Source organism: Nansenia antarctica (genome assembly GCF_963989245.1).
Source record: "Nansenia antarctica genome assembly, chromosome: 7".
NCBI classification, from domain to species: Eukaryota; Metazoa; Chordata; class Actinopteri; order Argentiniformes; family Microstomatidae; genus Nansenia; species Nansenia antarctica.
Window position 1 is genome coordinate 48,520,409 of NC_137677.1, and position 18,376 is coordinate 48,538,784.

Consider the following 18,376-nt stretch of genomic DNA (forward strand, 5'->3'; position numbering starts at 1 on the left):
GACTGCTTTTGAGTCCTGAATGAAGAATCTGAGACATCTTGTCTGTCTTTGATTACTATTTAATAAACCAGTTAAAAAAGTCAAAAAGAGTGTTGTTTTATTTGAGTGTTTCATTGTTTGTTGAATTGTGTGAGCTGTCAGATATTTGCTATTTGAATGAATGGACTTTATTGTCATTGCTACAGTACAGGTACCAAACAACGAAAAATTATTTGAATGGCCTGGTGGTGACTACAAAACAACAAATAATAAATGGGTGTGATGAGTCCGTAAATAAGTAAATAGTTAAACAGGATTAGACCACGGATTTGACGCAGTAATGTACTGTGCACAGATGTGGCCCTAGAAATCATAAAAATCATGACATCATGCAGAATTGGGGTAGCTAGTTTAGGTAATAGCACATACAGTCATGGTCGTGGCTACGGCGAAATGCAGTTACCAGCTGTCTGTGCCCGTCAATCCATCTAACCTACCATGATTACAGTGGATTACCTGTGGGCTATATTTTGATACACGTCCATTTATTATAATTTAATATAATAAATATATTATATTATATATAATATATATATACAAATATATAATAATAATAATATATAAATATATATATATTATATATTATAATTATAATATAATTATAATTGTACATCCTTTTATTTGAGATAATCGGCCTGTTGATAAAACAGCACACGTTATAGCTCTCTTGAATGCACCCCTGGTGCTGGACATAAATAATTCCGTGTGGATGCAAAGGCAAAAGCATTTTTCTTTCCGTATCCGAAACGGTACTGTGCTGTATACACACACCCATTCATTCCCTCATTTCTATAAATTCATTTGTATTTTAAATGACAGAAGTTGGTTGATCAGTTCGATAACCGAACACTAATTCAGATGGCAGCAGTCAGCAACTCGGAACCGCTATGTCACCCTTGCGTTTATCATGAGCAATTTAAAGGTAAGTCGGAGCATCATTGACCCACATTCGCTCCTGTATTTCATCCGCAATTTACATAATGACGTAATGTTCGACCAATGCAATAATGTTGCATTATATATGTAATATATAATAAACATATAATATGTCTGTCTTTACAGCATTTGGGATGTTTAGATTATTGCTTTTATAAATAACGAATTGCCTTGTAAATAGATGCATTTGTGTTAAAGCAGGTGGGTTTTATCAACCAATGTTATAGAGCTGACACCATTGCTTGACAAAAAGAATCATCATATATGTTCTGTTACATATTACAGAGTATGTTTCAATAGATAAAGGCAAAAATGATCAATGATCAATATTCCAAAGTGTTATCCACTCCCCTCCCTGATGTAACAGGACTCCGGACTGGATCAGTGAGAGCAATAGAGGGCCAGAACTACAGTATATGGGACTATTGAGGGATGGGATGGAGGTGGTGGGGGAGGAATCAGATGCATCTCTGACCTGTACTGTGTTGGCTGACTGTATCGCCTGTGGTTAGTTGAGCTGCAACTGAAGAGGCCCCTTATGCCGGTCCACCTGAGCCCAGAGCAGGTGGGGCTGGAGATGCTGTGTCTGTGTGGACAGCTAGACCTCCTTATCAGGGCCCAGGTACAACAGGTGAGACACACAGACACACCCTGAATCTTCTGGCACAGCCCTTCCCTCCATCTGTTACCCGCTCACCTGAGGCTGGAAGGAGCCCAAATCTGAGTATGGTCGATTCAAATGAATCAATTATGTGGATATAGGAAGTTCAAGTAGCCTAAAATCAAGACGTATAAGACCAGGATTGGAAACACGTATATAGAAATGTATTGTATGTGTTTTACAATGCAGATACATTTTTTATTATAATTCTACTACGTAAGCCTTATATTATTTCTATTACAAACTCTGTTATAACTCACAACAATCAAATATCTCCTGTGAAGTTCCAGGAGCAGCTGAGTCAGGACTGCAGCCCAGAGGAGTCAGACACTTTCCAGGTTCAAGGTGAGCCTCATTCAGAAGCCCCTCCTAACCACACTATAGTATCTTCAGATTCAATTTAATTGTCATTGGCAGAGTACAAGTACAGAGACAACGAATCACATTCGGCATCTAGCCAGATGCACTGTGCAAAAGTGCATAGTGTGAAAGCCATAAGGATATACTGTATGTACAGATATATGTACGGTGAGATATGTACAGTAAGATGCAGTAGATATGTACAGAGCAAGGGCAATGGTTATCAATACAATATGTCTTTATATACAGTTAGATCCATATATATTTGGACACAGACAGAATTTTATTCATTTGAGCTGTTTACCAAAATATCTTCAAGTTACAGTTACGGTATATAATGAATATGGGCTTAAAGTGCAGACTCTCAAATTTAGGGTAAGGGTATTCACATCCAAATTGAAGGAAGGGTTTAGGAATTACAGCTCTTTAATATGTAGCTCCCTCTTTTTCAAGGGACCAAAAGTAATTGGACAATTGACTCAAAAGCTGTTTCATGGGCCAGTGTGGGCTATTCCTTCATTATTTCTTTATCAATTAAGCAGCTAAAAGGTCTGAGTTGATTCCAAGTGTGGCATTTGCATTTGGAAGATGTTGCTGTATACGCACAACATGCAGTCAACGGAGCTCTCAATGCAAGTGAAACAGGCCATCCTTAGGCTGCAAAAACAACCAAATCCATCAGAGAGATAGCAGGAACATTAGGAGTGGCCAAATTAACTGTTTGGTACATTCTGAAAAAAGGAACGCACCGGTGAGCTCGGCACCACAAAAAGGTCTGAACGTCCATGGAAGACAAGAGTGATGGATGATCACAGGATCCTTTACATGGTAAAGAAAAACCACTTCACAACATTCAGCTAAGTGAAGAACAGTCTCCAGGAGGTAGGCATATCATTATCCAAATGTACCATAAAGGGAAGACTTCACATGAACAAATACAGAGGGTTCACCACAAGGTGCAAGCCATTCATAAGAATAGAAAGGCCAGATTAGACTTTGCCAAAAAACATCTAAAAAAGCCAGCCCTGTTCTGGAAGAGCATTCTTTGGACAGATTAACCTGTACCAGAATGATGGGAAGAAAAAAGTATGGAGAAGGCTTGGAACAGCTCATGATCCGACGCTTACTACATCATCTGTAAAAAAAATGGTGGAGGCAGTGTGATGACATGGGCATGCTTGGCTTCCAATGGCACTGGGTCACTAGTGTTTATTGATGATGTGACAGAAGACAGAAGCAGGCGGATGAATTCTGAAGTGTTTAGGGATATTCTGTCTGCTCAGATTCAGACAAATTCAGCAAAGTTGACTGGATGGCGCTTCACAATACAGATGGACAGTGACCCAAAACATACTGCGTAAGCAACCCAGGAGTTTTTTAAGGCAAATAAGTGGAATATTCTGCAATGGCCGAGTCAATCACCTGATCTCAACCCCATCAAGCATGCATTTCACTTGCTGAAGACAAAACTAAAGGCAGAAAGACCCAAGAACAAACAACAACTGAAGACAGCTGCAGTAAAGGCCTGGCAAAGCATCACAAAGGAGGAAACCCAGCATTTGGTGATGTCCATGGGTTTCAGACTTCAGGCAGTCATTGCCTGCAAAGGATTCTCGACAAAGTATTAAAAATTAACATTTTATTTATGATTATGTTAATCTGTCCAATTACTTTTGAGCTCCTGAAAATAGGGGATTGTGTATAAAAATTGTTGCAATTCCTAAACGTTTCATACAATATTTTTGTTCAACCCCTTGAATTAAAGCTGAAAGTCTGCACATCTCGATTGTTTCATTTCAAATCCATTGTGCTGGCGTACACAGCCAGAATTATGGAAATTGTGTCACTGTCCAAATATTTACAGACCTAACTGTATGTATATATCTATGTCTTTATAGATCATTATAGTGTCGTCTTCCTCCATCTATGCTGACAATCTGATGTTTCTGATCATACAGGTGCTGAGATGATTGATCAGATGCTCCAGTGCTTAGAACACCTGCCTAAACCTATGCCTCAGCTGGAGGTACCAACCTTCCTATAATATTTATATCATAATAACAATATGATACAAAATGCTATAAGATGTTGACATGACGTGACTTATCTCTATGTTTTTCAAATTCAAGTTCATCACACGACAGTCAATACAAGCTTAAAACCATGGGAATGACAACAGTCCTAGTGATAATATTATGTTCGTTTTAGTGAATGTAAATGTTTTTTTGTTTTTTTCAGGACTACCTGGATATGGTGGGTCTGTCAGCCATGTTCCCCCGTGTGGAGGTGTTCCTCATCCAGGGCTGCCCAGTGGACATGCTGGAGAGGCCGCCCATGGACGGTGAGAGCTCCAGGTAGAAATTGCCCTTAGCCTCAGTTGGAGGATCAGAATAACCACCCCTCAATTGTTAGGAGGATGAAAATATCTCACCACCTATCACTGGTTAGGGACAACTCTACCACCTCCAACGGGCGAGGAGTAGGATGAGGTTGCCTCTAGACACTGATCTTATGTCTATTTTGTGTTTTGGGGTGTTTGGGGATGGTAAGCTGATCCTAGAACTTTACCTAAGGGCAACATCTACCTGGAGTAGTCCGTTTAATAGTAAAACATTAAAAACACAATGGGAAAACACAAAAGCATGTCTACACAATACATTTCATTCTGAACACTCTAACATTGCACCCTCCTGATTATTTATGCCCCAGATGTCTAACCTGAGATTGTGTGTGTGTGTGTGTGTGTGTGTGTGTGTGTGTGTGTGTGTGTGTTTGTGTGTGTGCGTGCGTGTGTGTGCGTGTTGTAGACTACTTCTCTCACATCGCCAGGTTGAATCAGCTGCTTGTTCTCAGCCAGCAGCTGGAGGAGGATGTAAAGCATCTCGGGAGCCACAAATACATCGCCCACCAGCTCTCAGTCATCTACGTGAGAGGAGCTCTTTTATCTTCAATGTTTCCGTTCTACTCTGTTCATATTCATAAAAGCTTTGTTGTCACACTTTGACAATTGGATCTGTATACAAGACATAATCACAGACATACGATTCTATTCTGTTGTATTCAGTCCATATGTACGATATAACCATACCCTAGAGAAAGAGCAGTCAAAGTCAAAGTCAAAAGTCAGGCAGCCCATAGACATCCAACAGCACCCCTTTTATCTGTTTTAGCATGGCCAAATTGTAATGACTAGCCGTGGAGCTCCTATACACCCTACTCTACAATGTCTCCACTTGTTTGTGTTTTTCAGCAAGTGATTAGCTCTTTCAAAGGCATCCTGCCCTTGTCCGTACTGAAGAAAGACATTGAGGCCAACTTCAAACAGATGAAGATGTCTCTAGTGTCAGTGGAGGGGTCCAGACAGGAGCCTCAGCTGCCAGCACACTACATCAGCTGGTGAGAGCAACCAAACCCAAACCTATTTATGATTGAATCCTCTGGGCTAAATTCAGGGATGGTTTTCAATATGAATTAACGTGTGTATGTGTGTGTGTGTGTGTGTGTGTGTGTGTGTGTGTGTGTGTGCAACCCACCTCTACAGGGTATTAGAAAAAACTCATAGCATAACATCAACAGTGTCTTCGCTGTCTGAGGAGCTCACTGATGACCTGAGCCCGGCCATGACCTTTGTGTCCCAGCTCTCCTCCTGACCTCATCACATCACACCTATCCTGAACGTAAATGTCCCAAATGTGTTCCCACCTACCTCTGGGATTGAATAGGCTCAGTGAATGAGTGTGTGTCCACTTATCTGTAAGAGAGGTGCTAAATTATTCAGTTCATTAAATTATATACAGTGGTTACAAAATCTGAATGTTTACATGTGGCCCACACAATATGTGTAACTCCAATAGTTTGGGTATACAAGTTTACATTTGCTGCTTTCCTTCTGTTGGATTTCAATAGATTTTATGTATGTCCATTCCTTTGGTTTATAATGATTCACAGAATATGCAATTTGCTGGTTTTTATCCAACTTCAACAATAAATGGTGTATGGAATTGTTTCAAAGGGTGTCTTAATACAGCTGCATGAAATAACAGTGAGACTAACGCACATACACAACGTGTCATAAATTATGAGGCACTTGAAAATATTGGTAAGTTCAGATATTTCCCCCAAGTATTTTAACATGATATCAACTTAAAGGGTTAAGTCTCTCTCTCTCTCTCTCTCTCTCTCTCTCTCTCTCTCTCTCTCTCTCTCTCTCTCTCTCTCTCTCTCTCTCTCTCTCTCTCTCTCTCTCTCTCTCTCTTTCTCTTTCTCTTTCTCTTTCTTGGGAGTAGTCTTGCTAGCTACTGTAGGTTTATACAGTATGAGCCATTCAGAGACATCTTTGATCTGCCGGACACCCCTGCTGACTCTGCATTTGATTGATTATGCACACACACACACGCGTGCACGCACGCACGCACGCATCTGATGCCTCTGGCCTCTCATCTGGCCTCTATGTCCTTATACTATATATAACAAATACAAATACAGTAACTCCACCCTCTTTTTTTTCTTCCATGAGAAACTTGTACATGCTTTCTTGTGATCACCGAGAACAAGCGAGCGTATTAGTGTTAATTAGCTCTTGGTATGGTATGAATTATGGTATGGCCTTGAAAAGCATACAAACGTTATCCATCCACGTATGTGACTAAAAGGTGTAGCATTATCTTAATATAAGCACTTGTTCATCATACCCCAAGAGAATTAGCCATTAGCCATTATTCATTACTTGAACCTACTACCAGTATGAGCATAATACCCTGTCCAGAGTCTATTACAGCCATGTAGGACACAGGTAATTGAATTCATAAACGCAGATGATATGGGAACAGAGGCCTGTAATGATGAAATGTGATTTAAAAAAAGAAACATTAAGTTTCAGTTAATTGGATATCATATATTACAGATACGGTTGTATCACTTGTAGACTTCCTAATGAAGGCCATGGCGAGTTGGTACAATGTTTGTCCCATTGAATATGCCATAATAATAAGGGTGTTTTAACTTTATGGAGCGCGCCTTGGTCTTCCTCCTAGTTTTTTTGATGACCAGTTAACCCTATTACAAACATATCTGACATCAACATCAACATTTTCTCCACAGAATGTTGGACCACAGACTTCCATGTTTCAGCACATCGTTAAACCAACTGCCATCCAACTGACCATTAAAGGTTAGCCTGTTTATTTTTTTTACCACTTGTTTTCTTATTGACCGCTGTCTCTGTTTTAAGAGCCATTGTGTAATATACAGTCTTTCCTTTCCTCTATTTATCCCTGGCTGTTAGTTTTATTTTTTGTCATCTCTCTGTGTAGAGGTGTGCTTTTAAATCTGGGGAAACTGGCTTTGATAACCCTGATTTCTGCCCGAGAGGAGTGTGGGTTGAGGTGCTGATTAATTATCAGATGAATAACACTCTCGAGTCGGTCTCTCACCACTCTCTCCTTCCTCCATTCTCTCTCTTTCTCGTTCTTCTCTCTCTCTTTGTCTCTCTCTCCCTCTGTCTCTCTCTCCCTCAATTTCTCTCTTGCCTTTTCTTCCTCTCCTTCTCTCGCTCCCTTTGTCTATCCTCATTTCTGTCCTGTCTCCTTCTCCATCTGCTTCTTTCTCTTCCCTCTAGTATCTATCTCCTTACCCTCCCTCCTTACCCTCCCTCCTTACCCTCCCTCCTTACCTCCCTCCTTACCCTCCCTCCTTACCCTCCCAAGCACATTGTTCATTGTATCCCATTTTTAAGCGGTGCAACCACTTCTATAAGTGACATGTGTATGTGTGTGTGTGTGTGTGTATAACCATCAACATCCTGACTGACAATATGATTCTATGATTTTATATTTTTGATTCATTTACTAGATAATAACCTCCATGCATCCACCCATAAGCACTATTGAGCAATGTTGGCCTTTTTCCTGTTGTCTTCTTCTATCTTCTATCAAGAGAAGAAAAAAAAAAAAAAATCCTATGGAAGCCATTGGCTCCTCTACCGCTCCTCCCCTCCATCTACCATTGGCTCAGCTACCGCTCCTCCCCTCCATCTACACCTCCACATCCAAGCGAAACGATGGATAGAAAAGGGCACAAGCCCTGAGCTGTCCAATCATGAACAAGAACTATCGTATCGTATCGTATCGTGTGTGTGTGTGTGTGTGTGTGTGTGTGTGTGTCAATGTGTGTGTGGGTGTGTGTGTGTGTGTGTGTCAATGTGTGTGTATCCGTAGCATGAGATTTAAACCAATCAGGAGTCGCCTATGCATCACATGCCCGGCAATACAATAGTAGCTTGAGAAAAGCATGCCTAGCTTCAGACAGCTCTGTCTCAAAAAGTATAAATGTCACAGCTTAGATATTCACACTGTAGGAATCCTGGGAACCAGATGCACATGTGTCCATAATATGTTTTGTGTACCGTAAAAACTGTTGTCCCAGTCACACGTTTGAAATAAATGGGTTTGAAATAGAAATCCAGCTGTCGCTAGAGTGGAGTTTTGAATATTCCACCATTTGTGTGAATGGGGAGCATTGTTTTCAAACAGCGCTGAATATTGGGACACAGGTGAACATTTTGATACATATTATGTTAAAATCAGTAGTTTAGTAGTCATCGTCACAAGTTAAACATGATACTGGCAATCTAGTAATCTAGCAATCTTCCTGTCCGACCGCCCCCAGAGGGTGCGGGTGGGCTCCCACACCTCCACAGCACTCAGACTCAGCACTGGGTCCCCCCAGGGCTGCGTGCTAAGCCCCATCCTCTACAACCTCTACACCTACGACTTCACCCCCGTCCACCCCAGCAACTCCATCGTAAACTTTGCAGACGACACCACCGTGGTGGGCTGCATCTCGGGGGGGGGACGAGGCGGCGTACAGGGATGAGGTAGAGCAGTTGAGCAAGCTGTGCAAGGTTAACAACCTGCTGCTGAACCAGTCAACCCCCTCGCGCCCCCCTCCCCTCTCTGGAAGAGCTGTACAACACACGCTGCCTCAGGAAGGCCTCCAAGATCTCCAGAGACCCATCCCACCCTGGGTACGAACACTTTGCTCGGCTGCCCTCGAACAGGCGGTTCAGGACCATGTTCGCAAGGACAAACAGACTGAAGCTCAGCTTCTACCCCAGGGCCATTCAGGCCCTGAACACAGCAAAGACCTAGGTTCTGGGCCCTGGACAGTCTGGACGGATTGATGGCAGCTGCTGGATTGAAATCAGGTGTAGTGCTGAGGCACAAATGTGTACATTTCAAGCCTGCAAACTGCGACACTTTAAATGAATGTGCAATAACACTCTGTGCAATATGACAACCCTAGGGTACATAAGGTTCAGAGAATAGGAAATGTTAGAATAGGTATAGCATAGCATAGAGTACAGCACAGTGTTTATTTGTATAGTATAGTAGTGGATAGTGTACATAGCCTTTATTTATGTAAACCAGCTCCTTTCCCTTCTGGTTTTTTAGTTTTTTTTTTCTTTCCTAGCACCAGGGGAGCCCCCCCTCCCAAATGTCGTTGTTTGGTACCTGTACTATATCAATGACAATAAAGACCATTCATTCATTAGGACGGCTACATAATAATAATAATAATAATAATAATAATAATAATAATAATAATAATAATAATGTTGGACTTATTAGTTGGACTATATATTATAATCATTATTATTCTTGAAAAATATACTGTACTTAATGACTAACTAACCTATACACTTTTTTGTAAACAACGTAATTGTAAACAAACACTGTATAGCTTCAAAACTATCATTTTGATCTTATGGATGGTCATCCTTGCATCCACAGCTCTGTCTATGACTTTGAGAGTGGTTACATTTCTCCCCCCCATCCCTTACCAAATTGATGAAAGGTTATTTCACTAAATGACATTTAGTAATTGTATGTTGTATTATCAATGGTTGCATAGTTTTAAGTGTACTGTTTACATCAATATATGCAATTCTTTGGCTGACGACATGGGGTGTGTAAAGCTGTCTACAATATAGCATTGCCGCATACTGTATATATAAGATTATTATTATTATTATTGTTTTGTGTTGGCTCTCCTGTAAAATGTCACCAAGCCTGCGATATATGCTTATGTATGTATGCTGCATACACTGGTGTGACCAGTGATGGTAAGTTTACTGTATGTACACATACAGCACTATTCTGTTGCAATATTATAGAATTTAAATAGGCCAAATGGCCTACTGTGATGTCACAAAATCTCGTAACAACGGTGTCATAAATGACAATGACAATAAAAACACGTCAAGGTTCCAGAACTATGGTTTTTGAGTCAGTCATTGCCAAAGTCGTACAAGGGTTCCACACTGGCCATCAATGGACTCTTCTCTGTTGTCCATCTTAAACCCAGAGACACATAGGTAGATATAGACAACTAAAGATTAGTTCTAGGCGATATTTAATCACAAATGGATTACCCAGAGGAACCCGAACAGGAGTATGAAGAGGAGGAGGAGGAGGAGCAGCAGATAGGAGAGGATGAAAGAGAAGTGATGGAGGCCCAAGAAGAGGGGGAAGGAGAGGAAGCATTGGAGGAGGTGGAAGAAGAGGACGAGCCAAAATATGGCTGGGCTTATCTCCCGGACTTGTGTCTTCGCCAGGTGTTCAGGTGTCTGAGGGACAAGGACCGGGCACGGGCCACCTTGGTCTGCCGCCACTGGCACCACGCCATGCGTTCCCCGTCCCTCTGGAGGGCCCGGACCTTCAGTTTCTCCGGCCGCATCTCCACGAGGGGCCGCTCCGAGCTGGATTCGGCCGTCTGCTACGCCAGTGTTTACGGCCGCTACCTGGAACACCTGGAGGTCCGTTTCTCCCACTCACACAACTCCCTTGTGTCACGACGCCTCCAGCAGACCATGCGGACGTTCCTGGCTGCTCTCCGCAAGACGGGCGGACGCCTGCTCTCGCTCACCATCCCCCACATGGAGCTGGACCTTTCAGAATGGTGCCGGAGCGTCCGGACCGCCTTGGTCCGGAGCCTGACCTTCTACCTGCGGAGGGAGGGCTCTCACCTGGGGCACCTGAGCCTGCAAGGGGCATGTCTCAACCTGCCCCAGGGCCTGGAGGTTCTGGAGGCGGTGGCGGCTGCCCAGCAGCATGTCCATCTGGGTCGGGGGCCCGGGATCGCCACCCTCAACCTGGAGGACTTCTTCTCACGGCCGCTGGCGGTGTACATTAGTCCGGGCTTCACACAGGTCATCAACAAGTGGGTGTGGGTGTGTGTGTGTGTGTGTGTGTGTTTGTTTGAGTGGCTCCTACATACTCTTGTTTATTAGCTACTCTTTTTTGACTTGTGTGTGTGCAACTGTGCATATGTGCCTGCAAACACACACATACTTTAAAACGCACCTTGATTTGATTTTGACCAGGTTCCGGGGCCTCTCCTCCCTCACCCTCAGCTACACCTGTCTGTCCAACGAGCTCCTCGCCGGCCTGGCCGTGTCGTGCCGTAGTCTCTGCGGCGGCGGCTCCCTCCGCTCCTTCACCTTGCGCTGCCACATCCACGAGCCGCACGTCCAGGTGATCTGGGGCGACTCCTGGTCTCACCTGGCCCGGCGCTGCCCAGACATGCAGGTCCAGATCTCTGTGGAACGGATCCTGAACCTGGACCCTCTGGGTGGGATCCTGCTCAGAGAGATCCCTCTGAGGTCACTCAGTCTCACCAGCTGCGGCTACTTCAGTGAACAGAACTGGAGCGCTAAGCCAGCTCTGAGCAGCTTGGTGCCCTGGTACAGCAACTGTCTACAGGTAAGGGGATTGGGAAGGGCTCCATAGAAATAGAATGAGTAGAATACTCATAATGATAATACTGCTAGACTTTGTTAGACTTTGATTGCTGCTTTTATGACATGGTTTTATGTATTTGTTTTGCTTTTGTTGTTGTTGTTTATTTTATTTTTTAAAAAGCGCTTTATAAATGTTATCAATTATAAGCATTATTATTATTCTTAGAATGGACATGGTCCCTCAAACCGACAAGGCATTGTTATATATAGTTGCTAGGGTAACCATTATTGCTGCAGGTGTAGAACACAGAGAGAAGTTAATTCAGAGGCGGGACTAATAGCAAGCGTCATTTTACTGAACATTCCGATGTCAGTTGAGTTTAGTTGGTTGTTAATAAGGCTGTGAGATAAAACTTCCAAATGATGACCACAAGATGGCCGCCACTACACCCGCCATGGAATGTTGATTTGAATGAGGATGTTTCTTGTACTATATGGTATGCTCTGCTCTGTCAATACACAGTAGCAGTCAGCAGTGGAGTGTTGATAATGCTATAGGGGTGTTATTGAATATGTGAGCTCATTGTAATGAGGAACATGGGTTGTATACCATTCATTGTAATTCATGGAATGGAATGAGGACTGGTGTTTGATACCATTCCTTTGTTCCATGCATTACAATGAGCCCGATTTCTACCTCCACTAGCCTCCCCTGATGTCCCTTTCCTGTTCAGGCTCCTAGGGGTCCTAGAAATCTATTTAATGTAGTGGTGTCCTTGATGTGGTTGTTTTCCCTCCCTTCAGAAGCTGACCCTGGACCTGAACAACAGCCATGAGTCGGTGGACGAGGAGCTGCTGGCGCTGGTTCTGATGTGCTCCAAGCTCACCTACCTCAAGGTCTGGGCCTTCCTAGACATCAGCTTCCTGGACCAGCTGCTGCAGAAACGCCTGGACAAGAAGACCATACTCAGAACCATCAAGGTGGGTCAGACCGCAGCTTGACCTGGGGGGTATTCCACCAACGTCGCTAAAGGAAAATCCAGGCTTATTTTTGATGAGTCTGGCGAGACCAGGGTCAGTGGTCTAGCGCCCGCCCTGAACACCCAGCCAGGAATGCCATCATAAGCTGTTATAAGTTATATTCTTAATCAATAGCTATATATAATTAATCTAAAAGTCTAACATTTGTTGTACCAATCCCTGATTGCCCCTTTAATGTAAAAACAGGCAAACTCAAACGTGATCTGAATCATTGCAGAATGTCACTGTGGGTTAAAACAACTGAGGACATTTGATGTGTTTGGAATATGTTTTATTGAGCAACGTCTGCCATGGTTTATACACTGCATGTGTATTAATGTAACCAGCCCAGGAGTCAGCTTCCTAAAGTAGTACTTTATCTCTTTTGACAATCCAGAGCCACTTCTCTCCTAGACCAGAGTTGTTAATTTAACCCATTTCGTTGGTTTACGCACAGAAGATTGACCTGCAATTGTTACTCTCTCAGCTCATCACCTCGGAGCTCAACTACTCTGCCATAATTATCTGAGGGGCTAGTGGTGGTCTAGTGGATAGTGATTTTTTTCTCTTTCTTTCTCTGTCCCCTCTCTCTCTTGGCTGAGTGCAGTTCAACTGCTAACTCCTCTCCTATTTGTCAAACATATGAATAATAATTACACGCTGTGCTAATTCATTGTTTTTCTCTCCTAGTATTTTCTTGAATTGATGCATAGTTAAACTGCTATTATTCTGGTATGGGTCATTTCATGCCAATAGTGTAGTGTACAAAGTCTGCAGTTCCCCCTTCATCTCTCCTAGCCTTCTTGCTCCCTGCAGTGGTCTCTAGAATTATCTTGGTAATTATTAGCACGTGACCCCAGTTGGAGAACAGCCTTTACCGCTGTCTCAGATTGATAACACTTTCATAGTCAGGAGCTCCCATTTTCGTTGCGCCAGGAACAGAACCTCTCTCCTAGCTTCGCGTAGCCATTACATCACTCCTCAACCGACATCAATCACATGGTACAGAAAGAAACAAACAGGAACCGAAGCAAACAATCACAAAACATCACTTAATAAACAAATCATCAAAAGAGGACACAAAATCAGAAAGCAAAACAGAATCCAGCTTTTGCTCATCAGCTATGTTGGTCAACATTAAAGCATTAACAGGAACATCAGAAATACACTTTCCACAACATTTGATCAAAATACCAAGTAACATAATACAGATGATAATGACAACAAAAACAATAGCGACGGACCTGATCATATTACCAATACCTGAAAAAGCAGAATCAAAGAAATCTAATACATTCCAACCGTGTTCTTTATGTAAATCCTCTACACCCTTCTTGTTAGATTCATGAAAATCATACAGAGCTTTACCAGAATCCGAAATATAACTGCAGCATTCATCGCCTATCAATGCACAAGTACCACCCTGACTGGCCAAAATAATGTCCAAAGCCATTCTATTTTGGAGAGCAACATTCTTAGTTTCAGTCAATTCAGTAGCCAGGGCAGATATCACAGTATCCGAAGCATTAATGTGTTTTTCAAGAACGGATGATAGGGCACTTAATTCAGTCTGAGAGTTGTAGACACCATAACTTGGGAATATTAGGCCAAAAAACTTCTGAGCAGTAGACAACTCCCTACGACTACGATGGGTTGCTTGTTTGTGAAGTACAGACATCTCCTTCCGAGTAACTTTCCTAATCAAAGGTATCAGATAAGCCAAATAACAAATACCCTCACTCAAAGCAGGAAGCTTAGAGAATGCATCATTATTACACACAAGAAACACACCCTCTGGGAGTTGAAGCTCCTTACCAGGATACGAGAAAACATAACTAGGGCCTATACAAGACGCGTCCCCTAGCTGACGAATCGCGCTGCCCTTGAGCGGAGATTGAATGCCAATACAGGTTGTAACATTCACGAGAGGTATGGCTTTAAGCTGCGTGGTGCCTTTCTGCCGTCTGGTAGTATTGGTATCATGTAATTTCATTTGAGGCACCATAGCACAATCAACAACCTTACATTTCAACCCAGAAATAACAACTGAAGCTCTCCACTGTGTAGTAGTCACAATCCCAGAACATGACAGATGAGGACTCACTGCTGTACCATTCAATTGAACGAACATAGCTTGGATAATATACATCCTCTTCGGACCTGTTGGTTGTGACAAATGTGTAAGCCTATCAATAATAACCCTCCCCAAACCGTTAGGCCTATGGTGTTCGTTAACTTCTGCTGTCAGACGTTCCAACACACCAACATCGACACCTGCATAGGAAGAATTTAAAGGAACCAGAATCGTGCTGGGCTGACAAGAAGAGCTCTGGTCCTTGCCCTGTAAAACAAATTGGGCTAAACCCTGCCAATTATAATGAAACCATTCTGCTTTAGTTAACGGTATGGGGAAAAACATAGGAGCAGACGTACTTACAGGGACCTGTTGACAAATCCAGCAATCAGAATAAATCATTTTTGAAGCAAAATCTTTCATGATACTAGTGGCAGAATTAGGGTGGGACCGTGTCCCCAGCTGATTACAATCAAACAACAAATAATCTTCAGTAGCGACTACAGGCGCCTTCGTAGAAGCAATCACAGCAAAAACATTTTTTTAACCTTCTTTGGTAACACAACTTGAACATATTCATGCTCAAATTCCTTACAGTCCAACTGCCAAACGTGTGGAAAGTCAGGAGTGGACTTACAAACTAGGTCCTTGAAATTGTTGGATTTATTAGACACCTGATCACCGATATTACGTCTAGCACACCAATACGGGTTCAACTCCTTGTCAACATTAGTTAATGTCACACGAGTTTCTTGCGTGTGATGCTGATGCTTAAGTGTAACATATTTAGCATCCAGTAAATACCACTCGTCCCATTCGGCGGTATAGAGCAAACAATCATCAACAATACAACGTGAATGTGGGCAAGAAAAATATATATAATATATTTTTTTTCTTTGGTGTCTTAGTTGCAGTTTGTGGGGTTTTGTGTTTTTGTTTTTGTTTTGTGGTCGTTTAGTTTCGGAGGTGTTTCGAGGGGGGAATATGTAGTTTATTTCTACTTAAACACACACACACATGCATAGATTGTATATGATATGGGCCTGTATATATGCTGTGGGGGAGTGCTGTGGAATGGCTCTTGTGGTCTGACCTGCCCCCTGACTTAAGGCCATAGTGACATCACAGGTGACTGCCCTCTTGACCATCTAGGTAAGGTGATAGGCTATGGCCTGTGACTGTATTTGCATATTGTGTATAAATAAGGGTGAGACCCAAGGGGGGGCCTCTTTACCAGCCAGCCCAGCAGAGGAGAACAGACACCAGGCTCCAGTGTTGGTATATGTATACCCTGTTTTTGTACTTTAATTAAATCGTCTTAAACTCAATAACTGTTCTTTGATTCATAACCAATAAGATAAATACACAACATAAATTTAACCCATTTCGTTGGTTTACGCACAGAAGATTGACCTGCAATTGTTACTCTCTTATTATGGTTTTGTACTACTTGTGAAACTGACCTCAGTGTATAAAACGCATGTGTAACAATGTGAAGTTGTGAACAGTCCAGTGTGGTTCATAAAATGCATACGTGCAATAATGTGACCAGTTCAGGGTGGTTTATAAACTGTGTACGTGTGTTCCAGGTGAGGATCTACACCAACAACTACGACACACAGGACCAACAGCTGGAGGACATCTATTCTCGTTACAGACAGCTCATCACCTCGGAGCTCAACTACTCTGCCATATCTTGCCCCATGGTCTGAACGCACAGAACACACTTGTGCTGCTTCATAGAGTCCTCCACATTGCTTTTACAATCCTTCAAAAATCACTTATTGTATTAAAGTTGCTATAAATATTGCAAAATGAACTCCAGGTGCCTCATTTATAGAAAGTACTTTGGATCAAATTTGATCTTACCCGTGTCGTACGTAGAAAACCACGTCAACATAGTGATTTATACAATTTCAACGTGAATCAATTTCCGTGGAATTGATCGTACGCACATTACCTACTGGTTATGCAGAGTTATTACAGGCATGTGAGCCGCACTGCCTACTGTAATTCATGCAAGTGGCTCGTAATCAAATTAACGATGTTGTTATCAGCCAAGAACATTTGTTTAATTCAAGATTTAAAGGGAACTGATGTTTATGATTGTATTTCAGTCTTTTTTTATATTCCTCCGGAGCTGTCTATCTCCCCTTCAACATGCCTATAGTGCATTCCACAACGGACCTTGCCCGGCCACACGCTAAATTATACTGGAGTTTCTCTGGTGTCTGGGAGTGAACCATTAATGAGAAGAGAGAAAATGGGTTTGAAATGGAAATTACCAACTGCCACTCTTTGAATAATAGAATAATAATAATATAATATAATATAATATAATATAATATAATATAATATAATAATAATAATAATAATATAATATAATAATAGAATCACAATAGAATTCTGGGAAACCTGCAGCGCTTACTTCACCACCTGGGTGTGATTTGTTTCTCTCTTTCTTTCTCTGTCCCCTCTCTCTCTTGGCTGAGTGCAGTTCAACTGCTAACTCCTCTCCCATTTGTCAAGCATATGAATAATAATTACACGCTGTGCTAATTCATTGTTTTTCTCTCCTAGTATTTTCTTGAATTGATGCATAGTTAAACTGCTATTATTCTGGTATGGGTCATTTCATGCCAGTAGTGTAGTGTAAAAAGTCTACAGTTCCTCCCCCTTCATCTCTCCTAGCCTTCTTGCTCCCTGCAGTGGTCTCTAGACTTATCTCACTATAGGTAGACAATACATATAATGACTATAGTAAACATGTACTTCAGATTCATTTCAGTACATGTAGATGGATGTTAAGAGTTGTGAGAGTTTAATGTAGAGGGTTAGGGGTTAATGTTGTAGTGTTATTATCAAGTCATTATGGTGACGTAAACGACGTGCGCAGACAGACAGACAGACGCAGACAGACAGACACAGACAGACAGACGCAGACAGACGGACAGACACAGACAGGCGGCAGATGGCGCTGTAATATAGAAATATAGAAAATACAGAACCGTGGTACTGTACAATGAAAGATGCTGTAGTTTTTTTCCCACGCCTCTGGTAAGACAATTGCATTTTATCATCAGAACAGTCATGGAATGCATGTGTCATGTATATACAAAAGAGGCTTTAACAAGCTTTTCACCATAATGTGACGGCAAGACATCCTTGCTGCTTACGAGGAAATAAACAACCGTTTGTGTGTGAATATCGATACAAACAACGTGTTTTATGTGTACGCTGTGTAATCCACAAATGTCATACAAGACATTTGTTGTGTCGGAATGAACTGGTGGAACATGGGGGATGGGAGACTTGAGGAGGCGCAGTCGGAGAGCCAAAACAGTACAGCAAGAAATACTGAGCGACGTTAGAAACATCCAATCAAGCTGCGTGCTCTCCACTCACTGACACACACTAGCCAATGGCAGAATGAGGTGGGCTGGTCTCTGGTCATCAGGAAGTGGCCTCTGTTGTCTATTAGCCTATTCATGCATAATAATAGTAGAAAATAAATACTCTAAATAGATCATCTCGAATAAGTAGGTTT

General features: G+C 42.2%; 1 protein-coding gene across 1 annotated transcript; it reads left to right on the top strand.

Moving 5' to 3' along the window:
- Positions 1 to 10,418: 10,418 nt before the first annotated feature.
- Positions 10,419 to 16,541, top strand: LOC308162703 (F-box only protein 39-like; the record flags this gene model as incomplete). Its single annotated transcript, XM_080536845.1, has 4 exons — positions 10,419 to 11,215; positions 11,379 to 11,757; positions 12,540 to 12,716; positions 16,419 to 16,541. 4 exons carry the CDS (start codon positions 10,419 to 10,421, stop codon positions 16,539 to 16,541), a joined length of 1,476 nt encoding a protein of 491 aa, XP_080392971.1.
- Between the last annotated feature and the right edge of the window lie 1,835 nt (positions 16,542 to 18,376).